The 26,327-nt window shown below is 46.5% G+C and overlaps 1 protein-coding gene across 3 annotated transcripts; it reads right to left on the bottom strand.

Moving 5' to 3' along the window:
- Nucleotides 1-25,817, bottom strand: MAP2K2 (mitogen-activated protein kinase kinase 2). Of its 3 annotated transcripts, XM_044419030.1 has the most exons (11): nucleotides 25,505-25,817; nucleotides 19,830-20,040; nucleotides 19,220-19,366; nucleotides 14,525-14,602; nucleotides 13,745-13,796; nucleotides 11,382-11,506; nucleotides 9,890-10,103; nucleotides 6,113-6,177; nucleotides 4,838-4,899; nucleotides 4,484-4,529; nucleotides 1-3,732 (listed from the first exon to the last, which is right to left on the bottom strand). In XM_044419030.1, exons 1-11 carry the CDS (start codon nucleotides 25,600-25,602, stop codon nucleotides 3,622-3,624), a joined length of 1,209 nt encoding a protein of 402 aa, XP_044274965.1. In that variant the 5' UTR covers nucleotides 25,603-25,817; the 3' UTR covers nucleotides 1-3,621. The 3 variants fall into 3 exon arrangements, with proteins under 3 accessions (XP_044274965.1, XP_044274967.1, XP_044274966.1); XM_044419031.1 differs by lacking the exon at nucleotides 6,113-6,177 and having other exon boundaries at nucleotides 3,639-3,732; XM_044419032.1 differs by lacking the exons at nucleotides 9,890-10,103; nucleotides 11,382-11,506.
- Nucleotides 25,818-26,327: the final 510 nt, after the last annotated feature.

Genomic DNA, 26,327 nt, shown 5'->3' with positions numbered 1-26,327 from the left:
TTTTAATGTAAAGTGCCATTTATTTTATCTCCCCATGATGAAAATATTTAGTTTCTTAAAAAAAAAATGCACCAAATGCTCACATTCTTCATAAACACTCCCCAAATAACCAAAGCGCCAGAACAAAAAAGCACAAAACATACCCAAATAAACTTTTGTGTAGAACATCTTACTAAATATTTTTTTAAAAATTAAATAAGAGGCAGATAAACATAAAATACAGCCCCTGCACGCACACACACACCCCAGCAAAAGCCTCACTGTTCATAACTGGATTGTGTCAAAATAAAAAGGTACAGGAATTAGATCTCATGATCCCACTAGTTCGTTGACAGCTTTAAAAATAAAAAAACTCAAAACACTGAGTATTATACATTCAAATCTTCAGGAGTTACCCCATTTGATAAAATACAATTGCACACAGAGTGGGGGAAATGAAATAAGCTGTTCGGAAGCCGGACTCCACCACATTCAGCAGGCCCACAAAACCAGGGATTCCTAGAACACTGCAGAATGCTGCTAGCTCTTAAGGGCCAACTCTGTGCACCCAAGCAGTACCTACAGATTTTCCTTTGGACATTCGAAAAATCAGAAGGTATTTCTTAGACTTCTCCGGCTGCTGGGGAGGAGAGAAACAGCAATGTCATGACCCATTTCTGTGAAGAGTCTGTGAAGCAAATTGACAAAGACGCAAATAACCTGGGCTGGGGTCCCTTCAGAAGCACATCTGCTCATTTTGCCCCAGGTGAAAAAAGAAAGACCTTCTAATGAAACCGTTTTTTTTTTCCTAACACCCAGCGAATCCGGATCATAATCAGCAGTGTAAATTGTCCTAGCAGAGGCCTTCCTTGCCCCCACATGTTCTTTCTAGAATTCTTAGGACTGCCAGACACGGCACGCTCTTGCGCCCTCCAAACACCCACCCCCACAAGGGTGAGGTCCTGCACGATACCTGATGGGATTTCTAGTCCAACCAATCTGGAGGGCACCAAGTAGGCAGAAAGTGAGCTCTTAAATTTAGTTAGCTACGGCAGGGGCTGGCAACCTCTGGCTCAGCTCCTTCCAAGGGGATGATTGGAGAGGAGCTAGCCAGGCCACCTACTCAAAGCAGGGCTGCAAAGAAAGCTGAAGGCATTGATGAGGTGTGGGCTGCAGCCCCTTAAGTTCACCCATGGAAGCTGGCTGAGCACCCCTTGATCAGGTACCTCCAAGGTAACAGGTGCAATGAGAAACAAGGGTGAAGCTTGCAGAACCCAAAGCAAAAACATCTACAGGCCTAAGCAACCGAAGGAGAGCTGGATGTCCCTGCTGTGAGACAAAGGCTTTCCCGCATATTCGGAACCCGAAGTCTACATCCCATAGATGCCCTTGGCCCTGCTGGCTCCCTGCAGAGCAGCAGCACGTGGCCTTCTGCTGGTGCCACCTGGATTCCATCCTATGGCTAAAAGGTGGCTCAGCGGATACACCCATGCCAACAATGTCCAAGAAGACCGTTCAACTGCTAAGAAAGTAAGAACTCCCATTTAGTTATTGGCATCTGCCAAACCTTTGGAAGATCTGGGAAGGCACTCCACAAGGTGTCCTCTGGGGACAGGGCAGAGGATGGTGCGCCTCCGCAAACCACATGGGAGACCTGCACCTTGCAACAGCCCTCCTAGAAGCGGACAAAGGCCACCAACCGTCATCACTTGCCAGGCTCTTTCCTGCAAGGTGCTGCACAGTCAGAACACACGTGGGCTTTGCTGCTGGCCAAACCTGCACAGAACATGGCAGCCAAGGTGCCAACCTTGCATGGGGACTTGGCTAGACTCAGCTCCATAAAAAGGCCGTGCATGGACCCTATCTTCTTCAGCCACCTGGTGGTGGCCGCTTTCACTTATTGGAATCAAAGTGACGGATGGGGTGCAAGAACCTGGCCCACTCTTCCAGACTTCTCAGAAGGACAGAGGGTCCACTGCTCAAAGGGCAGCAGGATGGGCAACAGCCGTCTTAGATCATCTCTAAGAGAACCCATTCTTGGATTTCGTGTTGTTTAAATGGGCAGAGAAAAGGCATTGATGTGTTTTGCCTCTGGGCTGCTAAAAACTGGCTGCCTTGGAAATCAGCAATGAATGCTGGTTAGGAAAATGTTTTGCCTAGGAGAAACAGAAAGGGTTTGCAGGCGGCATGAGAGAACACCTGGAAAAAGGAACTGGGTAGGTTCTGGAGATGGGGGAGGGTGCACTTTCTGGAAGGGGCACACCAGAAATCAGGCCTGCCACAAGCGGTCCTGCTCAGCGCACACACCCCGATGCAGGGTCAAGGGGCCTCCCTTTGACCCGCTTGTGGGCCAGAGGCAGGTTGGCTGATCAAGGCAGAGAAGAGAGCAGGTGTGAGGCGAGGATGCCACTCGTGTCACACTCGGGCTAAAGCAAGGGCAGGGCAAAGGCACTGCTGGAAGCAATGCAGAAACGAATGGTGGCTGGAGGCGTGTGTTTACCCAACATCAAAGAGAGCAGGGAGACAATGGCTGCAAGTCTTCACACCCCTTTGCTGGATCAAGAACTAGCAACAACCATTTCCACCCCTTAACTCCACTCAGCAATGCTCCTGAAGGACTCCTGCCCCGCCGCACCCCCCCACCCGCCTCTTCCATCTAAAGAATTAGTAACACATGTGATTTGAGAAGTGTAGAACTCTGCAGGGCTGATATGCCAAGCAGATAAAGGAAGAAAAGACACAGGCTTAAAAAATTCACCACTCTGAGGAAGTAGGTGTACCATTGCCAGCCCTATCAGACGTTGGGCAGGTGACCACAGAGCTCCTCCCCTGGTGCATAGCAATGTGCATAAATTTTGTGTGCATTAACAGCTGCACTTTTACACTCTAGGAGCGCCCCCACCCCCGTAACAAACACAAAATAAACAGAACGAACGATTTAACTTCCTTGTCAGAAGCCAAATGCAAAAACTAGGGCAGAAGAGAATAAAGGTGCATGGGAAGGAATTTACTGCTGGCTTCTTGCCCAAGCACAAACTTCCTCAATCTTGCAGCTCTCCTGCTATCTCCTCCAAGCAGAGACCAGGAAGCAAACAGGCCTGCATCCTCCAGTTCTGTGTCAGCCACGAGGCAATGCAATCCGGCCATCTGGCCCCCTTCACCCTGATCAATGCACACTCCTCTGTAGCCCTCTGTGAACCATCCTCACATGCACCCATAAATGTGACCCCACCCCCAGAATGTGCAACCAGTCACCCCCCCCACAGCAGCTTTCCCTTTCCCCCTCCCTTCCTGAAACCAACAATACAAATAAAAAGCAGCAGCAATGTTGTAACCCCGCCCCACCCCGCCCCAAGTCAGAAGCTCTGGAGAATGAGAGTTGCAGGAAGAGAAATGAAACCGAACGATGAAACCAAATGACGAAACAGGAACATAACGAAGCCAGCCAATTTCTGTTCTTGCTGTTGGATGATTGGGCAGTTTCCAAACCATAGGGCTTTGCCGTTCCAGAGCACAGAGTGAGAGGGAGGCGAAGAAAGGCGCTTCTTTCTTCTGCTGAAGGGCAACAAATGGTAGCAGACAAAGCAGGTGCATGAAAGAAGGGAAGGAAGAAAGGAAGGAAGAAGGCAGCTTGCTCGGTGGTCACATGGCAGTGCGGGTGGGCGTGCCAGGCTGGTTCAACCGCAGCGTCTTACATAGCCAGCCTGCGAAATCCACATCTTCCACCTCAGAACGTTTGATAAAGGCGTGATTCTGCAAGAGAGGAAGAAAGAAAAAGGTGTCATCATACTTGGTGTTGAGCGGCTGCGTTATCCAAAAGGTGTGATGGCAAAGAATTATGGGATGCTGGAGCAACTGTAAGGCAAGGGGGCACAGGAACAGAAGGGAGCAACTAACACCCCCAGCCACTTGAAAGCCACCACCTCCTCCACACCTGGCCTTGCTGGAGCTTCCTGGCTGCCTCCAACTCCTCCCTGAAAGTGGCTCTGGCCTTCCATGGAGGAGTTGCGTTCCGACTCCAGCTGCTTGGGGAAGAGCTAGTCGGATGCCACCCCTGAGCATCCTGAGTCTCTCAGGCAAAGGGCGCAGTCAAGAGAATGGCAGGTGGACATCCACCCAGGAGGTAAACCACTGAGGTGTATGTTCATAGGCCCCCCGTGTGCATTTGCAGCACGTCAGGTGTGCACCAGAAAGGTATGTGGTGGCTGAAACATCCCGTTTGCATGTTGTTTTTATATTTTCATCCCAGGATGGGTTTGAAGACAAAGTCTTCAAGGCTTGTGGAGCAGTGCTCACTCAAGTCTTAAAAGAGCCTGGAGGCAGGTGAGCTGAACTGGTTTGCTTCCCTCCAGCTAGGAAGACATAGAAGAAACAGGAAGGCAAACTCCAAACTGCCTGATTGATTCAGCCTAAAGAGTCTTGCTTTCTTGGGAGCACAGCTGAGATTTTCAATTTTATTGTGGCTCAGAGCATATACTTGGGTCTGAAGTGCTCCTCCACTTACCATCAGCATCTTTAGGTCTGCCCTTTCAGCAGGGTTTTTGATCAAGCTGAAAAACAGCAACAGTAACAATTACAACAACAGCAACCAGCATGAACAACAGGCACTGCCTGCAAGGGCAAGGTGTGATTCTTTGGGTCAAGGCGTGCCAGAACTTGGGCAAGCCAAGTGTTCGAACTCCAACCCCAGCCACATGGATCTCCCAAAACAGGGTCAGGCAGGAGTGGAAAGGTGCCAAATATCTGAGCCATGTGTATTTGGGAGAAGGAGGTCTCAAACAAAGGCTCTCTCCATCAGGCACCTTCTCCCCTACCATGCCAGGATCTTAGACTCCCTTCAACAGAAGGTAAGGCTTACCATTTATTTACAAACTCCTGGAAATCTTGAGTGAATACCCCTGTCGGCAGCTTTGGAGGTGGCTGGGAAAACAGGAGAGAAAAGGCACAAAGATTACACTTGAGAAAAGCCGCCTGGATGATTGATCAATGCCATGGAACATCTGAGCCTGTGGGATGGAAATTGAGGAATAAAAAGGGGTGAGGTGGCAATTAATTTATTAATAACCCAACTGCACTAAAACAAATTCTACTCTATCCATCTGCCTGATGTATTTTAATTGACTGCTGTGTTTTCATGATCAGTGCTGCCTATTTCATAACAGATTTTAAATGTTGCCAGCAGCCCCTAAGCCAAAGAAGAATCATACATGTAATTCAATGCAAGTTCAGAGGGAAAAAGGCTTACTGGGAGCTGTTGGCCCCCTTTCCATCTAAATCTGCATAGGATTGTGCCCCAAGTCAGTGGTGCCAGTCCGCAGTTTTCCTGCAGGTCTGCGGAGGGGCAACCTCCAGCTGGCTGTGTTCCACCACCTCTTCCTTGTTTGGCATCGTGCTTGTGGGGGGTGCACTGATGTTGCTGGGGGGGGGCAGAGAGGGGAGAGATGGCTTAGTGGGAGCCGGTTGGGAGCCACACTGCACCAATTTTAGTATTTCATTCTTTTGTTGGCATTTTTTGTTGCTTGGTTTCTGGTTTTGGGGGGGTTTTTTTGGAGAGAATTTTCTTTTCTTTTTTCTTTTCTGTCTCTCTTTCTTTTGGTATTGTGTTTAGAAACTAAAACACATAATACTGTATTAGGTGTAAGGTGCTTTTTGTTTCTGCCTCATTGGTCCCTGAGGTGGTTTTCCTGTTTTCATCAGTCCCCAGCTGTGGAAAAGTTGAAAACCATTGCCCTAAGTCACTGAGACTTCCAGATTTGCCTATCTCTTAAGATCCCCAAAACACTCTTAGGTGTTCCAGTGATAAAGAACTAAGCACTAGATAACTAGTGATTTAGACCATAAGCATGATGGGGCAGGAACTGTGTCAAGAGCCATTTCGTGCACTGCACCTTGTCTGTACAGGTGTGCTAGAAACAGTAAATAAGAATCCACCACAGGAAGGTTTAAAATGGTAATGCTCCCCACAGCATGCAGATCACTTTTTAAATGAAGAATCTTTTTAGGAGTGGAGCAGTCTATAAATGTTGCCACAAAATGACTGCAGTATGTTAATAAAACACATAACTCCTTCCTCACCCCTCTTCCTATTTTAAAGCTGCGAAGTAACGGTGACAAACCTCTTCCAGCCACTAACCTCATTAACAATGTAGTCCAGCAATTCAAAGATGGCCATTGCAGGTCGACTATCTATGCCATGTCCTGCAGTGTTGAAAGAACAGATGCAAGATGAAAAGCGATCTGCATGCGATGCATTAAAAAAAAGCAACAACCTAAAACAGCTTACATTTTTCCAAGGGACAAGCAAGACCCCAAGAATGCAAGCACAGCGAATCCAGTAAAATCACATGGTTCCTATATCAAAGCCAGGGTGGTGCAGTGGTTAAGAGTGTGGAACTGGGACTCAGTTGATCTGGGTTCTAGTCCCTGCTTGGCCATGGAGCCAACTGGGTGAGTTTGGACTGGTCACAGACTCTCAATCCAATCTACCTCACAGGATTGTTGTTGTGGGGAGCAGGAGAAAATGGTGTAAGTCACTTTGGTTTCATAAGAAAATGGCTAGATATAAATCTAATAAATAAAACAGCATGACAACTGAACCTGGTGTGGCTTTTGCATTGGATTCCCCCCATGCCCACTTTTGAAGCACTAGCCCATGGCTCTCAGTAGGGTTAAGACGTCTGAGCCAGGCAATGTTGTTCCAGCAGGCACTGTTCAAAGTGCTAAGGCACCTCGCTGGCAAAAGCAGGAGAAAAATCTGCTGGCTGCTCTTTACAATCTTGCTCATGTTATCAACTGCCTATTATATCTGAAAATGAGTAACTTTTCCACTTCCTCGCCTCCCTAGACAGCAACACCTTTTCTTTTCCCCCTGCTTTGGGGAGGGCTTGTGAAAAATTATTTTCTTCCCCACCCTTGGGGAGACTTGGGCAAATGTAATGTTTGTGTGTGTTTTTCTACCTTCAGGGAAATTTGTATGTATTCACATTTTTAAAATTTCTGCTGAAGAGCAGTGACTGCTGTACTAAAGCAGCATGGTTGAACTGCTTTAGAGGATCTGCCTTGGGATCTGCATGCATTTACCCACTCTGTTCCTGTTCTACTTCAAAATGTGTGCATGTGTTTAGTGGTCCCACTCACTCCTTTGCACACCTAGGCAACTAGCAAGGGGGACCAGTGGAGGGAAGTGAAAAGCACTAGGTGGGGGAGGAGACTCAAATGTGGCTGCCAGATGGAGGAGAGCAGTTTTACAGGTTGGCGTTATTTCAGTAGAATCGGAAACAGCCTGGGGTGGGAGGCCACATTTGCTAACAAGTGGAGGATAAGATTGACAAGGACTTTGACAAGAGCAGGGTTTGACTCAAAAGTAGACCAGTGGTCTTTCAGCCTTGGGCAAATTCCTGCATTCCTAAGAGTTCATTATCTTATTTCTTTTTCTGTGCTTGGCTGAGGAGATAAGAGAGCAGTTTCTCTTGGGAAGGACTCAAGTGCATAATGAAACTGGCAAGGCCATTGGTGGAGGGTGGGGTATGCTATGCTGAGCTCAGGCAGGCAGGCAATCTTGCAATCCTGCATAAGATACCATTCCCCCTCAAAAAAGTTTCCAATTGTGTTCCAACATTCAGAAAGATTCAGAAGCTTATAGGTCTCAGTTGATCTGATGCTCAGATTAAGAGTTCACCTGAGAGCTGGCAACTTTAGAACAGCAGCACAAATTGCATTGAGGAAGGAAATAAGGATTTCTAATGGAAAGGTCTCTAGGCTGTGTCAGAAGAACTGAGAGGGACTGTGGCAGAAACAAGCCATGGGAAACCACAGAGAGGGTAATAATCTGTTGGGAGTAACAGACAAGCCAACCACTCACCAGAACTTATTTGCTATGTGGCTTAGCATGATACACACACTCAGCCAATTCAGACTCTGACCTGGTTTATACAGCAGGGCCAGCTCACTGCGGGTTACTTAACCCTTAATGACCTGCTGCACCTGCTCTGTCCAGCTTTGTGTGTGACCCAACTGGGCTGAACTGACTCATGCTTTTGTTACTCAGCAAGCCTCTTTTTACTTACAATCTGTAACCCGCAATGACTGGATTTGGATAACATGGTGCCAACCCCAATTAAGGGTTGCTCAACTGAAATGGCAGTCATGCACCATGACTCATCCTGGGTTAAGTAACCCTTGAATAACCTTTGTTCTCAAAGGGTGCTGCCCACCTCTAGGGGCGGGGGTAACTGCCCAACAGGCAATGAGCCAATTCATGTGACTTGGCTGGTTCAATGGGAGCTAAATAACCCATCCATCAAGATCCTCCTTTGGAAAAGGGAGCCCACATTCCAGAGCTGTGCTGCTGAAGGGCTTCCCACCATCAAGCGCCTCATCACCTAGACCTGGTTTGTGCTGTCGGGATGGTGCAGGTTCCAGGACAGCAGGCATGGCAAGTCAAGCAGTGGGGAGGGAGCAGGGCACAGGTCTGCAACTGGTTAGACCAGCTCAACTTGAGATCCACCAAGCTGGGCGTGTCTCACCAGCCTCAAGAAGATAAGTGCTCTTCTGGATCAGGCCAAATGGGCCCATCTAAGCTGGACTTCTGCTCACATGGCAGTCAGCTTGCTGCCAGGGCAAAACAAAAATATGGACATGATTTAAAGAAATACCCAGAGCAATCTCTTTTGGAGAAATCAAACAAGGACAATCCACTGAAGCGGAGGAAAGTTTTGAACTTCTGTTTGCATCATGGATGAGAAAAGCTGACTCACTGAGCAGTTAAGCTTTGCAGAAATTTAACATGTGGCCCTTCAGGTGGTATACTGACTGACTTCCCTTTGGTCATTAGCGACTGTGGTTGATTTCTTTGCATTAGTCATTGCATATGACTGTGCTCAAATGAGCTGCGTGCATTACCAAGTTCATGAGTTGGGGTTGCTATGGTGTTTGTGCACAGTTTATCCTGATGCACCAGCTTCTTAGCTTGGCAGTAAATAAAGCCTCAAGACAGGTTAATTAGACCCATGTTCATGAGCATGTCTAGCAATGGCAAACCAGGAACTGCCATGTGTCTGGACAGAATGTTTTCCACTACTAGATATTGCGGTGAACGGGGAATGGAGACTTCAGCCATTCTTGCATTTCTAGCCCACCTTTTTGCACACAATCTGTAAGAAATCGCAAGTGGGAATTTGGAACTGAGCTTCTCTGCATATCTGGTTCAACACTAGGCCACCCTGGCTCATGCCTTACTTGGGAGGATCCTTGGGGCTTCCGAGAAGTCACTCTCGAGAGACAGACTAAGGAAGGAGCTCAGCTGCCAAGCCTCATCCTTGCATTGTTGCAAGTACTTTGGGGGTCACTGGACTTTCAGGTCACCAGACTCTAATTGAGTGGTGAAATGGTTGTAGTAAAGGCCAACTCCAGAGGAACATGGTTTCCATTAGACCCATGAGGACTCAGCTCCCGCTCGATGAACAATGCTCCCAGTCGTAACAATCATTTTGCCTTGACTGAAAGTCAGTGTGGAGGTCAGAATGTTAGTCTGGAGGCCTGGGAGAGTCAGGTTCTAGCTTCCATTCAACCATAATGCTCAGCTGGAAGACTTCAGGCGAGTCATGGGCTCTCAGTCTGACTACGTCAAGGGGCTGTTGTGAGAATAACAATAGTGTGGAAGAGAACTAGGTAAACTGCATTGGATTCCTTACAAGAAGAACAGGACAGGGTATAAACGCAATGCAGTGATGGCAACAAAGAAAAGGCACAGGGACTAGGAGAGGAATGGGGATTCTGATGGAACACCTGCCACTGTGACAAGGAGCACCTGATTTTCTGCTCGATTTGATCAAGCACCCAGCCTGGCCTTCAGAAACAAATGCTAGAGGTAGCAATCTGATTGTCAGTGCAGCTCCTGATCCAGCCCTACCGCTAATGGGCCGTCCAGGGGGCCTGGGCCGTGGCGAAATGCTGTGGGGTTCCCCTTCTGCCCCATCGACCATGGGGCGGCCAAATATCGCTTCCAGTTCCTTGGCATCTGGCGGGGGGATGGGGTACCTTCCGATCGACAGCTCCACCAGGGAGAGGCCCATGCTCCAGATATCAGACTGCACCGAGTAGTGAGTGCCTTGTAAACGCTCAGGCTGCAAGCAGGCAAAAGGGGGATTAGTGCAGCCTTGCCAGATTACATATGCACAGACATTACCAGCATCTCCACCCACCCACACATGTCCAATGCCAGCCATTTGCAGCACAGCAGGTAGAAGAAAACGGTAGCAGACTTTTCTGTTTACATAATCCCGTTTTTCCAAGCCAGTCAGCTAGAGATTTAATCAGAAAAAGTAAATGGCTTTTTACAAGCCTGGTCCTGGATCACTGGAAACTGCCAGAACACCTTTGATACTGGGAAGAATAGGAATAATGCAAAAATAAGTAGCATAACTGCAACTCCTATTAAAAAGGCAGACAAACTAGATAGCAAATCGTGTCCCCCCCTCCCAAGGGGAGAGAAGAAACTTATGACTGCAAATAATTACTGAAAAGCCCCTTTGTGTTGACTTTGCAGGCGCCATGCCTTGAGAAGTGAAACAGTGTCAGCAGTTCAGACCAGGAAGCTTAATGTCACAAATTAAATGGCCCACGCTATGACATTCACTAATACCAGTGGCACCTCCCACCAGCAGCAGGCAGAAAGCAGCACTCCTTTGTTGTATTCTAGACCACACACTGATGATTCTCTGGCTGCTGTGGAACTGCAACAAATGCTCCTACACAAACTATTGTGTGTCGGGGCGGGGTCTGTGTACAATATCTCTGAGAACAAAATGCTATCTTTACATGACCTTAACTTTATGCACTATCCAACCAGCTTAAGGCTGCTTACCTGCAATGGTTGGTAGCCAATTTATTAGAGCGCCTAGGCAAGCCCCCACCTGTACAACCTGGTGCCTTCCAGATGGGCTGGTCCTGCATTCCCCATTGTTGGAAGTGCTGGGCAACACATCTGCAGGGCACTTGGGCTGGCCCTAAGCTACTAATCGGCCCCGTTAACAAACAGCAGGTGGCAACATGGGGCCCCAGGGTGCTTATTTGACTTTGGCAAGAAAATGTTTAGAAGAAATGCCAGGACAGGATGACACAAGAATATGAACTATCAGTATGTTTCAAACAAACCACAGTACTTTTGTTTTCCACTGTCATGCACCCACAAAGGGCTCAAGCACCAAACATATCTATTGCATTAAGAGAACTACACTGTGCAAAGCACCTGGCAGCTGCAGCAGTGCACTGGCATTCCCACCACGAGTCCCACACATGCTGCCGCACCATTAACTGCCCTGTAGTCATGGGATAAGCTGTCGGTTCCCCACCCACACTGCTTCTCATAAAAATCAGTTATGGAGCAGAGCAAAGGGACATACAGACATATAGGATCGCGTGCCCACGAAGGAATTAGCCATGGAGTCAATGAGCTGGCCGCTGACCCCAAAATCACAGAGTTTGATCTCTCCCCGAGAATTCACCAAGATATTAGAAGGCTTCACATCTGCAAGAGGATTTTAGAAAAGTACAAAGGGAAACAATGAAAAGTGTGCTAGAGTCAACAATTTAAAACCGGGGTTGAATGATCCTCAATATCATATGCATTTACTGGGGTGTGCACTGGATTCTGTAAAAGCCTGAGTGGACTCAGCTTGCTTCAGTCCTGCTCTGGTGCTTCCCAAAGCAAAGGGGGTTCCTTCTGAAAATACTAGAATTGGAACCAGCAGAGACTTCATTAGTAACATATGATGCTCTGGAAGCACAGAGACCAAGTCTGATAAACAGCTTGGGACCTGGATACCTAAAGGAACGCCTTCTTCCATATTTGCCCTCCCGTCCCCTGAGATCGGCAGCAGAGGCCCTCCTCCGGGAACCCTCCGTGAAAGACAACAGGAGGCAAAGTACCCAGAGGACGGCCTTCTCTGCGGTGGCGCCCTGCCTATGGAATGCGCTCCCCAGAGAGGTTCACCAGGCACCGTCGTTATTTGTTTTTCGGCACCAGGCTGACCTTTTATTTCAACAATATTTTAATAATTTTTAATATTAGCTATATAGGTTTTAATCTGCAGCCAGGGTGGATCTGGATTTTATTTGTATTATGTTTTATTCTATTTTTCTTATTTATGTAAGCTGTCCTGAGGCTCTGCGAAAGGACGGCATACAAATATTCTAAATAAATAAATAAAGGCGCACCTTCCATCTGCATTCCTCTACAACACATACAAATATTCTAAATAAATAAATAAAGGAGCACCTTCCATCTGCATTACTTTACAACACAAAGAGGGAGGGAAGGAGGGACCACAATTGAGTGACTGATAAGTTCACCTTCCAGTAATAGGCCATAGTTTACCGGGGGCTTCCATCACCCTGGTTCAATTAAAATCTTGCACCTTCTGTTTCTCTCACATGTAGTTTGGAGTAGTGAGCAAAGTGATGGGCTCTTATGGGTGGGGCAGGGTCACATGGATGCAAGCTTGGTTTGAAAAATCTTGACCTGTGAGATACCTTTTGGTTTCTTAGTCATTCTGCACTGTCTGTATGTGGGATTAGGCAGTGTGTCTATTTCCCTGTATTAGGAAAAATAAATTGAATTGTGTTCTTGTTACCCTGCATGGGGCTTTTCCTGGGGTGGTGACAGTTGTACTATATTATCCCTCTATTTTTGTTTGTGTCTCTTGCTTTTTCTCATCAAGAACAAACAGTTCACCAAACTGTTGTTCCTTCTTTCCAAATAATTTCTATTCCTTTTAAGTGTGAATTTCTAATCTAGTTTGGTCCATTTGCCTTTCAGGGTGGATGAAAACCAGTTTTAAACAAAGGTAAATTGTTTGTAACATTTAGATTGATTTTTTTTAAAAAAATAATGAACTGATTTGTTTTTAACATTTTGGCAACTGTCTTAACAAGAATTGATACCCCAGTGACTAGATTTACAGAGAATGTGTTTAACCCAGGTGCACTAAGAACCCATGGTATGTTAAGCACTATCAAATCATGAGGTCACACCCCAGTAATAAACTATGGGGTCTCTTTGTGGCTAAAAGCATGGTCTGCTAGTGCAGCTGGGTTCACACAACACAACAATCCATTCAGTGACAACCTACAATTTAACCCAAACTCAGGGTTGTTCTGCTGTGTGTACAACCTCACTGTGTATAGTTTAGTTCAGTTTCTCAAATATGAGCATTTACACTGTTCCCAGAGAAAGGCCTTTTATTTTCACCTAATGAAAATAAAACAGTTCTAGTTTGCCCTGTAACTACCAAACCTGCTTCAGCCTATCAGTCATGGGAAATTCATTTTTTGCTTCCTACTTAGGATCTGTGAGGGCAAGCTGGGACCAAAACTGAGTGAAGCAAGGAGGAGAAATTCTGAAAAGAGATGAAATCTGCCTACATTCCCATAGGCTGCAAGGAATGTGGTAACAGCTTTTTAGTTCCCTATCCATTATTCACCTTTTGTTCCTGGTTTCATTCAGTGTATTTTATATTCTATCAGACATGTTGAAGTGGAACATTTCCCAAAGTATCAAATAAGGTCTTAGTAAAAGCTGGGGTTTGTGTGCACTCATTCACTAAGCAGAGGCAACATCTGATATCAGAAAATGCAAAACCAGTGTTCAGAGTATAATGCTGAGCAAGTCTACACAAATCCATTGCCCTTCTGTAATTTATTCTGATTGCAGAATCTGAGATCCCTTGATACAGGAATTTCATGCACACCTCTGGTTGTCTCTCACCTCTGTGCATGATCTGGTGCTTCTCTCGAAGATAAGCCAACCCTCGCAAAACCTGGGGAAGGAAGGCAGGGGCAGGGGAGGAGAAGAGAAAGGTCAAGACAAGGCAAAGATGTAGAAGATGGAAGATTTTGGGCAACTGAAGGTGTGCATGTGGAAGAAGAGCAGGCTTCTTTTAGAGCAGTAAGGCTCTGATCAAAACATCTTTCAAGCACAAACCTTTCTGAGTGTTGACCAATACAAGGGAAATATGAGTGCCTTATGGTTAACAGGGTGGTGTATAAACTGAATGAATGCATGACTGCTTCCTCTTCCCAAGCCTGGCTAGGTTCTTCCCAGTTTCCTAGCTGAGACAGAAATAACTGCCCCTCTTCTTTTCTGGAAGCCCTTGAATGATGCTTCACAAATCTTGTAGAGACTTGAGAATATGTCAGCAGGATGAACATTTCAGAAGCTCTCTTTCATGTGAAAGAAGGCAAGCTTCAGAATGATGTGGATGAGTATTTCAATTGTTATCATCTGCTTAGTTCGGAGGACTGAAGACAGGCAACAGTGGAGTCATTACCAAGGAATAGCTCATAATTTAACTCTATTGCTTCCAAGATATCCCTTTTGGTAAGCAGTTCATGAAAAAGTGGGAAGTAGTTTTCAGAGGTATAAAAACCAGACACCTCAGTATTTATATAATCTGTAGAAAGGTATATGAAGACAAGCCACTTTTCTGGAAGGTCTAGAATTACATCTCACCAGCTCTTTGTTAAAGGAAGGTGGCAGCACACTCACCGCAATGCTGACTTTCCCCAAGATTTCCTCAGGAATTCTCTTGGCTTCTTTCAGAACCTGGTCTAGGGAGCCTCCGTCCTAAATTCAGAGGAAAGATTAGCTGATACAGTGATAAAAATACAATGCCTAGCCATTCACAGCCAACACAACTGCAAACGCACTGTGTGTACCCAACTAAGCCTTCCCTGACTGGTGCTCTCCTTCTGTTGCAGTCTTCAATTTTCATTAGCCCTGGCTGCATAGCCCATAGTCCAGAATGCTAGAAGCTGTAGCCCAAAACAGGTTGGGTGCCAGGCTGGGGATAGACAGCTAGCTCCTTTCCTGCCTGACCATATGCAAGTGTTTATCTGCCACCACCCATCCACCCAACATGTTAGCAATAAAGGCTCTGTGAAGCCAATGAAGCAGATCTTTATTTCCCCAAAGTTTTTATTAACTGGCTAGGTATGCACTGCACCTTGGGATTTCTCCTCCTTTGATCTCTCCATATTTTTAAATCTCAGAGCATGTTGCAGTGTGTGCTCATGTGTACATGTGTGTTTTAAAAATGTAACTTTGGTCTGTAGTCTGTAATTTGACTGGAGAATCACAGCCACAGCCAACCAAGTACAGCCCAAATAAATAAGCTTTGAAATGTTAGGGGATGTGTACAGGCTCTGTCTGCCTTGGTATTTAGCAAACACCAATATTTTTGTATTATACAAGATGTCGTCAAAAGCTTTCTGCACTTTTATATTTATAAATATATTTTATATATATTTTTGTTGATGGCATTGAAAAGTTGGTATGACACTGGGAAAAATGCATCACAAAGGATGGTGACTATGTAGAAAAGTGATGCAATTTGTTTTTGAAATTCTTAATAGAAATTTAAAATGTGGAAACTTGTTGAAGAACCCTCTTATTTCTATGCTGCCCAATAACCAAAGCACCAAGCAGTTCACAAAACAAGACTCCAAACCATAGGAAGAGAGAGAGCAATAAAAAACACTTGCAAATTTTCAAAACAGAATAAACCAGAAAAAAAACCAAAGTTGCATAGCAGCAGCATACTAACACATTATTTTAAGCTGACGGACTGAAAGAGCCTGCCAGACTTCACCAGGGGCTGAAAATGGCACAATATAAGCATGTATCAGGCAAGACTCTCTGGAAAGGGCATGTCATCACTGGGGGCCAGCAGTGCAAAGGCCCTGTCCTTCTCTGTGGCTGTGGTCAGAATTTGGCATATGGGCAAAGTAGCCAAGGTTACATTCTTAACTCGTCAGAAATGACAGAGAGATACAGGAGAGGAAGTGGGCTCTTACAATTTGTGAGAGAAGTCATTTGGAAAGTGGGAGCTCTGCATGCATGCATGTTGCACTACATGCAAGAGATCCCAGATTCAGAGTTTGGCAACTTCAGCAGGGCTTGGAAAGCACTTGTCTGAAAACATGGAGTACTGCTGCCAGTTGGTGTTGGCTAAGCTAGATGGACTGATGATCTGACTCAGCTTATTCAGTGCCATCAATGCAGGAAAAGAAGACAATTCCAGCCCTGAGGAGTCTACAAATCTAGTCTGACAGAAGGGAAACCGAGGCAGGGAAGAGAAAGGGACAGTGTGCAGGTGTTTCTGCTACAGATGCTTAGGCTGTACAACCATGCAGTTATACAGTGGGGAAAATACAGAAAAGGGCAACTCAAATTATTAAAGTGGTCGTAGCTCTCCAAGGAAGAAAGGTTGTAACTGCTGCTTCGTTATAGCTTAGCAAAAAGGGTGAGGTGAGGAGACATGAGAAAGGTGTACAAAATGATGCTCAGCATGAAGGTGGAAAGGGAGAAAAATGTCATGTTAGAACATGATGGAGTGAGCCTAAATGCACAAGTTGCTGTGGAACATGGGTGGGAAAGTGTTGTTGCACTACTGCCTGCTTGCAGGCTTCCTGCTGGGGCAACTGACTGGCTGCTAAGTGAACAGAAGGCAAGATGACATGGACCCTTGGTCTGATCCAGAATTAGGGCTGTTATTCAGGTGTTGTGCATACAAGCAGTGCAGCCAATGCCAACCATATGCCCTCCAGACATTCTGGACTCACTTCCAAAATTCCCAGTCAACATAGATGGAAGCTTGCAGCTGGACATGAGAACAAAAAGGATGAGCATGCAACTAGCTCCATCAAGGAGCTGATATATGACAGTTTCCCATGTCTCTATGAAAAATACAGAAAAGGGCAACTCAGAACTGCCCTTCCCTAGTCTTTTGGCACATAAATGGCTTTACAAATCATGACTCATGACCACCATATGAGGCATTCCCAATGTGCAGGCAGAGAAATGGTACTAAATTAAAAGCCGAACAAAGGTTCTCAGGAAAAATTCCACCCCCCCCCCATCACCCTCCACACAAGCTGCTTTTTCAGTCAGACTCTTCTGCTCCACTTCCTTAAGGATGCTCACCTTAATTGAGTCTGGCAATCATGGGTACAATGCATTTGGACTATATTTTTTTCTGATACAGAATCCCCAGGGCTTGTGAATTGACTGAATGAATCACTGGATGGCAGCATCCTCCCAGCACTAACCCCAAAGGACTGCCACCTCCTCTCTGCTGGGATGCTTGCCTTGTCATGTGCTTTCAATGTCTCCCAAGGCATGCCTTCCACAGTGGGGACCTGACTGCTTTTCAAGAGCATTGGCCGAGGCTGCTTCGGATGACCTCGCTTTTGGCATCCAAGAACAAGGCTTTTTTTCCTGCTGTGCCATTTTGATTATATAATGCCCTCCTTAAATATGTCTGTGTGCTGGCATCCAAATTGGGACCTTTCACTTGCTGCAGGGGGAAAAAACCCTGCTTCTCTTTCAAGCTTTTAAAAGAGCAACTGCAGAACTATTTTTGTATATTGCCAATTCTGCAGATGCTGCTCCATTACCAATTTTAGCAGCTCTTAATGTTCTCTAATTTTTTAAAATAATTGCATAAGCTATGTCAGCAATTACTTTGGTCAAAAGGCAGGGCATGCATTTTAAATAAATTAAATAGATACCCCTGTGGCTAGAACCCAAGGACTACTGTTCTCTGCAGACCCCTACATGAACACCTCTCCAAGTTGGAGATATTTAAAACTGGTGGAGCCATTCTCAATCCTGCTGCCCTAAGATGGCAAGTCCACTTGTGGTAACTCCTTTTAATCTGCCTACAGCTCAACCATAAAACAGTCAGGGTTTGCAACAGTGTAGGTGGCCTGATTCACAACTTTTATTAAGCAGCCAGGAGACTGGCAAGATCAGGTCATCTTGCCATTTTGTCTTTGTTGTGACCAGCTGGCTGCCCCAAACAGGGCTAGAAGACAACTATTCTCTCTAGCCACGGCTCCCCAGCAAATGGGCTGCTTCTGATTCTGCTGTAAATTCCATAAAGCCAACATCAGTGACTCATCACCACTGAAACTTTACATATATTTCTCTGATTCCCTTTTAAAGTCACATAAGCCAGGGGCCATCCTAACACCCTGTGGCAACCCGTTGCACAAGTGCTGTCTTATGTACTTCTGATTGCCCTGAGTCCACGGCCAAGCCATGCTATTAGAAAAAACTAAAATAAAATCATGCACAAACCATTGAAAACACAGCAAACACGTATCAGTAAGATGTCATGGACTAAGTGAACAGCCCACAGAAGCACGTTCCACAGCTTCAAACAGGCAACTGAAGAAGTCCCAGTTCTTGCAGAGGTGGATTTTCCTCTTGAAGCTGAGCCTCCTGAGCTGATCATTACTCTTCAGGGGAGTTCATATGGGAACAACTCCTCCCACAAGAAACAGATTATTTTAGGGCTTTGGAGGTCACTACCAACATACTAAACTGAAACTTGCAGAAGATTGAAAGAAATGAGCATGTCTATCCCTGAGAAGACTAAGAGGAAATAGGATAGCACTCTGCAAGTACCTGAAAGGTTGTTACAATGAGGAAGGACAGGATCTCTGAAATAAGGGGCTCGAATTATAGGAAACCAGATTCTGGCTATGTATCTGGAAAAATTTCCTGACTCTTACAGCAATGTGGCAATGGAACCAGCGACCTAGGGAGGTTGTGGGCTTTCCCATCCTTGAGGCATTCAAGATGCAGCTGGGCAGCCATCTGAAAGAGATGGTCTGACTTGGGAGTACCGCACTGGGGAGGTGGTTGGACCCGATGGTCTTCTGACCCCTTCCAACTCTATCATTCTATGATTTCAAAACAGACACACTGTGCATGAGGCTGGCTCCTAGGAAGCACTGATGCCAGGCATTAGGAATGCAATGGCAAAAGATCACAGACAGGATAAAAGAAAAAGGGACATTCGGTGATCTATGAAGCTGAAAAGCAAGGCAGAAGAAGGTATATATTCAGGAGCAGCACATCTTTAATAGTGAAGATTGGAGCCTAAAGTGGAAGCAACAGGAAGTTAATGCAGAATCACCAATTAAAGATAAACTATCAGAATTACTATATATTCATTTCAATATACGCCAGTTTTACATGCACAGGTGGGCACTACAGAAGCTTTCTCCAACCGAATGCCCTCGAGACCTGCTGGACTTCAGCTCCTGTAGTGCTGTATAAGGGTAATGCTGGTTGCAGTATCTGGCTGGGAGAAGCTGAACAAGGAGTCAAAATGTGGCACTTTTCCCACAGCCCTTATCACAGAAGGAAGAGTCTGAGGAAACATAGCCTCACCATATGTTCCATGCAGATGCTGATCTCCCCATCACTGTAAAAGGCGCCATAGAAACCCACAATGTACGGGGAGTTGCACTCATGAAGCACCTGGAGCTCTCGGATGATCTGGTTCCGGATGGCAGGTTTGATCTCCAAGTGAATCAGCTGCACAAAGGAAGCAGGAGGAGGAAAAGTCAAGGGGTAAAGGGCACACGGAGGAGCTCCAAGAGGTATTTCACTATTGCTTCGCATGTCCTGCGGCTCAATGTAACTGAGTTGCACAGAGCCCTGTAGAGAAGCCAGGGCTCCAAGTATGCATGACACGCCCAGCAACTGTCCATAGGTCACAGCATAAAAGCAGAAATGGCTGGCATGATGCATGTGGCACATGCAACCTTTCCCACTCACCCTTGACAGCTTGTGGGCTGTCATTCCATGCAAACTGTAGGGGATGGGATAGAAAAGCTTTTAATGAATGTAGCCTCACTCGATGCCAGAGAACTCTCACCACGTCATATGTTTACTGCTGCAGCATTATCACCTCTTGCCCTTCCAGCTCACTACTGATGCCCTAAAATATTTGGTTACACTAGAAGAGACTTCATCCTCCTCCTTCCCCACACCTCACCTTCCGTGCCATGATTAGCCCTGAGGGTTTGTGTTGTACTTTGGTGACCACTCCGCCGTTCCCAGCACCCAGTTCCGAAATCCTCTCAAAGTCATCATCTTTCAGCTCTCCAACTTTGGCTTTCTGAGTGAGGAAAGCCTCCAACCGCTTCCTTTGCTGCTCATCCAGCTCCAGCTCTTCCAGTTTCTTCTGGAGGTCAACTAGATGTGCTCTGAAGAACAGAAGAAGGCAACTACTGGAGCTGCTAATAGTCCCACTGCATAAACCACCATTCAAGAAGTGCAGTTATTTGCAAGCTAGGTATCAAGTCATGTGGCCTGCACATAAACTACCAAGGGAATCCATTCCAAATCACCATGGCTCCCCAGTACCTGGTGTTGGAGACCTTAAATACTTCTTATTTCTGTACATAGCTGACTTCTAAATTATTGCTACTAGTTTGCAGGGATTAAGGCATACTCTCAGTGTGTTTAAAACTGTTCTTACAGGGATGTCACCAGCAAAGAGAAGGAATGTTGGTGACCTCTCTCTATTCTCTGAAGTAAACTAATTGCAGCAGAACTGCCTCATCCCGAATAATTGTGCAAAGGCCTTAAAAGTGATCTTACAGTATGTTCCTCCTGTATTCTGTTAAGCTTACGAGAGAAAAGCCTTTGTGTAAATTGATTTTTTTCCCCAAGAAGCAGATTACAACTCCATTTCCACCCTCCTGAGCTTTCTTGTCAGTTCTCATTCCCTACTTCCACTACTGTATGTTAGCCCTCATGGGCCACCTTCAAGATCTGATCCTTCAAAGCAGGTATCAGAACCAAACTGTGCTCTCTTTTCTGACACCTTGTGCTTTCTCCCAAGTACCCTATCAGAATGCCTGGTCTCTCATGCCTACATAACATAACCCTCCACCTTCCATCCCATCCTTGGTTCCCTTCCATCAGCATCTACTTTCACAAGCCTCTTGAAGCCCCATATAGTTATCAACCTGCCCCTTCCATCAATGTCTCAAGGCTGCCCTGTTTGTTCAACTGATAGTACTTCCCTCTCAACCCCCGCTCCATGCAAGCTGCCTCCTTTGCCCTTCATCCCCTCAGTGATTTTATGCGTAAGGACTGGGGAGGTCTTCTCTTCTTACCCTCATCTCAACATGCCCATTCCAGGCCTATGCATGGCTTCAGCAACTTTCTACATGTGGCTTCTGGCCAGCCAAGCCTAATCACTAGATAAAAGATAACCATGATGCAGATGAAAAACATATATAACATTAAATCATATGCAAAGTTTAGATGGGGGAAATATTCGAAGAATGGCCCTTACCACTGGAATGGCTCCTGAGATTCATTAAGTTAACTGCCTTCTGGACCTCTGGAATCTATACATATTTGCCTGATAAGCCCCACAAAATCCACAATGTAGAGCAGGGTGCAATGGGCTGGATTGTTGTTAATTCTCCTATTATTTTGACACTGTCATTTTTTCCTGTCTTTGTCATCTTGCTATTAACTGCCAATACTATTATCTGTTCCCATCTAACAGTTAGATAAATAAACACAACACCAGGACACCTTAAAGGCATCAGCATAAAATTAAAATAAAGCATTTTTCCAAAAAGAACACAAGCTAAGAAACTGAATGAGAATGACAGACAGTAACCTCCAAACCATGTCTGCAGTGGATCCCAGGGTTCTGTTCCTGAATGCTGCATCCTACACATCCCTCAGATTCCCCTAGGCTCCAACCTCCATACAGTATTCCTCCACCTAAACATCAAATGATCATGGCTCCACATTATGGCACATTTACTGCTCGTCATGCATTTCCCCACCTCAACAGTTTCCAGTGGATTGGCTACCCCTGGCCATGGTTAAAATGTCAGTTCCAACTCTGGCTTGCAGAGATAGACAAAGCAGGGTTCTGATCCAAACCCCATAATAAACTGAGGGGCTGGGCATCCCTAGGTTGTAACATTTCCCAGAGTTCCCTGTAACCACCCTTCTTTCCACATAAAATCCATTATGAACGTAGATAACATAATGCTCACCCTGCCACCCCCATCACTACATATTGTCCATCATCCCGCATATCTCCAGCTCTCCTATTCTGCCTGCCTCAGCCCTACACAGGGCTCCTCAAATCATTCCTCCCTTGCTCCAAGCCTCTTTCCACAGTTTTCCAGGGCTCCTAACTCACCATGCCTGACCACCAAATAGCTTACTAGATCCCTTGCTTCCCATGCATGGATAGTAAGTGTCTAATTCTGCCCACCCACATACTGTATTCTCCACTACCAATCACTCTCTGAACCAAAGATGTCATATCTCTTTTGCCTTTGCTCACCCCCATGTCCCACTGAAATCCCACTCCTCCTTCCACCCCTGCCTCACTCCCTCTTCCACCCAAGACCCCATTCCCCTCTTCACCACATAATCCCCAAATCTCCCATTCTATGTATACACCCCACGTCTTCTCACAGTTACCAGTTATCTTCTTATGCATTCCTATAACAACTTCCAATCTGTTAATTGCCCTCATGGTGCCATGCCCTACCTGTGTGGTACAGTGCTAAGGCAACCTTCACAACCTGGTGCTGTGCATAAGTGTAGGATTCCCAGCATTACTGGGCATTATGGGACTTGCAATTCAAATAATTTGGAGGGTTCCAAGTTGGGGAATGCTGCACCAAGGAGTCATTAGCCTACACACACACACACACACACACACACACACACACACACAGAGTCAGTCCATACAACTATTTCCACACAAACCACCCTCTCTTAGCATCTTTTAGTTCAGGGTTGCTGTAAAAACAAATTGGGGGTAGAAAGAAGCAGAAGAGAGAAAGGCAACCTCAATCCTTCAAGGAAAGGCAGGATAAAAGTGTAACTACATTACCGCTTTGTAACAAGTGCTGCTTGATATAACTGTTATTAATTTTAGCTATCACTTGCCCATCTTCGCCACACTCTGCAGCTTATTCTCCAGATGCTGCCATCATACATACATGCCACCTTTAAATGCTTTATGGCGCCCACACAAATTTTCACACTTCCACACAGCAAGATCCCTTGCTTTCCCAATTCTAGAACACTGAGCCATCCACCTACATCCTATTACTAATGTTATTAATCATGGCATAATTTCAACAGCAATGATCATGGCTATGTTAGCGTAGCACTTTTTCAACCCAGGTCCTCCCTCCCTCTAGCACCAACCCATTCCTTCCCCCAAACCTATTTCCAATTACAGATTCTGTCCCTGAAGGATTCAGTCCTTAAAAAACTATAGCTCCCAGCATTCCAGCATGGCTGACTGAGGAATGCTGGTGGTTGTACCTTTTTCTGTCTAAACTTGCATAAGACGGCATGGATGTCTCAGGTTCCCACATCTCCAGCTGCACTCTCACCCTAAGTGGATTGCCTCCTTCTTGGTTCCTCTTAGCATATAATAGCCATCCTACCCTATTCATAAAAATACAAAATTTCAACATGAACTGTTCTAATTGTAACAACAAAAAGAGGTACCCTTAAATTACCAATGCTAACTCAGCACAAACTCCACTCCCTTTTCCAGACCACCTCTCAACCTCCACTTCCATACAAGCCTCTTTTCTCAAGGCTGTAGACCTATGAGCACACATTTGGGAGTAATCTCCATTGAACGCAATCGGCCTTAAACATGGAGAAGGCTATGTTGTGCTCAGTGCCCTCACCTCTCTCTCATCCAGTGACACTCCCCACATAATCTGCCCTGGTTCATTCTGTGGAAACTTGTTTGTACTTTTATTTAGACTGTAACTTAGCACCATGTCAACTATATGAAACTGAATCCCCAATCCCACTTGGATTCACGTGCAGGGAAGTTCCAGTCTTGCTTTGATATAATGCCCCCTACTTTCTGCCTCACTGGATGCACGATGTACTGACATATAGGGGGCGGGAAGCATAGCTTTAGAAAAAAAGACTTGCTTTGTTAAATATACAGACCAAAACACAGTTGTGGTTTAGAAACACTCTTGTAGGCTGCCCAAGAGTCCCTTCAAGAACTAGAGAAAGGAGTACCAAAGATCCCCAAATAAAAGCTTCCTGCTTGCCCTTGCTGCCAACACCCATCCCACCCTATTCATGATAGTAAACAAATGATGGACAGCCCAAACTGTGCAGCTAATCATGTTCTCTCTCTTCACCTCTAGCAGATGCCTCCTGCGCACTGCTTCCCTGCTTTTCCATGCTCCCATAATACACACCAAATGCACCAATGGTACTACATGAAATGACAGTGGCACTAGGAACTCTGTCATCTCAAGCTCTCTTTTCCCCAAACCCCTCCCCAATCCCAAACATGGATCACCTTTTCAATGCTTTGTGTCTTCCCATCTCCTTTTCAGCTCCTTCCCCCATCTTCCTTTATGCCCCTTTTTGTTTCCCCGCTTACGTACATTCAACACCTATGACAAACAGGCACCTAATAATAGCATTTATAATATCAGTAATAGGACAATCTCAGCCACCTCATTTCACTGAGTCCTCACACTCCCATAACACCCACCTCAGCATAAAACCACCAATGCTGATGTGACAAAATGATTAACACTGCTAACAAAATTATGAACCTGATGTCAGCCCAACCCTCCTCTCTCCCACAGCTCTCCCCAATCAACCTTACACCTCTATGAAATACTGCATGTCCTCCCAGTCTTGCAGCTGCCTCTCCCTCAACTGCATGGCCTTATCAAGTACTTCATACCCTCCACAATGATCTTTCAACTGCCTCTCTCATCCATTCATCTCCTCTGAACATCCTACCCCCAACACTTAACACTGTTCAACTTTGAAACAGCAGCTTTTAAACATCGACACCTATTAGAATAATCTGCAAACTCTCACAGACCCTTCCTCACCTGTATGCACACATCTTATTTAAATACTCCAAGCATCCCCTGCATCACAACAATGGTGAGTCAGTGGACCAGGATTTGGCAGATTTGGGTTTGGTCCCCACTTGGCCATCAAGCTCTCTGCAGCTGTACCTGACTCTCAGTCTGCCCTACCTTGCAGAACTGTTGTTGCAAGGATTCATCCTGTTGTAGAGAATTATACAAGCTACCTAGGAACACTCACAAGAAAAAAGGCAAAATATACATATAGTAAATAAAGTAAAACATTTCTTTCCGCTACATTTTCCATGTTCATTGCTTCCTCCATACTTTCCAACTTCTACCATTCAACAACCCCAACCTCCAAATAATTTTTAAACGATCAACAGCAATGTGCATAAGTATCCTCAGCAACCCCCTTCCAATCCCATACATGAACCCCTTTAAATGCCTCTTATGTTCCCTCATAACTTTTGAACGCCTTCCCTTTGTTATATTCAACATTCACTGTAACCACCTAATACCCTCATTATTAACATCAGCAATCACAGCTGTCCCGCAGCCACGCAACTCCACCAACCTCTTTCTCTTCCTCCACACCTATAAATGGATTTCCTCCTTTAAAGTTATCACTTTTCCTGCCCCCCCCCCCCCCCCCCCCCCCCCTCCCCCCCCTCCCCCCCCCCCTCCCCCCCCCCACCTCCCCCCCCCCCCCCCCCCCCCCCCCCCAATAAGCCTTGCCTTCCTGATGCTGCCCCCGAGAATCCCTCCACACAGGTCCCTTCCTCCCGTCTCCGCCACTCACTCGGAGCCGTCGCCCTCCCCGCCAGTGGGGCTGGGCCCCTCCGCTATGGTGGGGGTAATGTTGAGGGCCGGCGGCACCAGCTTCCTTTTGGCCGGCATGACGGCGGCAAGGGTGGCAAGGAGGATGAAGGTGGCGGGCAATGCTCCGCTCCGTTCGGCCTCAGCGCGGGATCCGCCTCAGGAGGAGCCGAGACAGTAGCGCCGTCATCGCCCGGCTCGGCGCGCTACGCGAGGCCGAGGCTAGTCGTGAGGCCTACGGAACCTCCGAGCCCAGCCCTGATAGGAGGAAGACAGTAGAGCGAGTGAGGCCGGATAAAGAGAGGGGGAGTGGCTCGGCCGCTGGTGCGCGCGTGCCAGGCACGCCGCGATTGGCTGGTGCTTCGGGGCGCGCGTGAACCACAGACAACCTGGCCCCACGATTGGTTGGTGCTCTCGGAGAGGTAGAAACCGCCTCTCTTCACCACTACGCGAGGGATGCTCCGGGGCGTGCCCCTCCCCTGTGTATGGGGGTGCCCGAGCAAAGCGCAGTCCCTACTTCTTTTGAGATCATGCGATGCGGGTGGGAGAGGGAGAGAGTCCTCGAGGGCGGGGCGAGCGTGCTAGGGGAGACTGCTGTTGCAATTGGTCGGCTCTGGCTCCGCCTCAGCGGGAGGAATGTCTGGCACAGAGAAACGAGGGGAAACCTCGCGATAAGAGATCGCTCCCTTTCCCCACTCCCTTTTTCCCTGCAGGGGTCAAACTTTGCGCGAGGAGCAAAGACTGGCGCATGCGCATAGGGAAACTGGCGGGAAAGGGTTTGGCGCGCGTGAGGGAGAGACTGAGAG

Source organism: Varanus komodoensis, unplaced genomic scaffold (assembly GCF_004798865.1).
Source record: "Varanus komodoensis strain SLA01 unplaced genomic scaffold, ASM479886v1 scaffold99, whole genome shotgun sequence".
In the NCBI taxonomy this organism is placed as follows: Eukaryota; Metazoa; Chordata; class Lepidosauria; order Squamata; family Varanidae; genus Varanus; species Varanus komodoensis.
The sequence above is the reverse complement of the archived record's forward strand: the minus strand, read 5'-3'. Positions and strand labels throughout refer to the sequence as shown.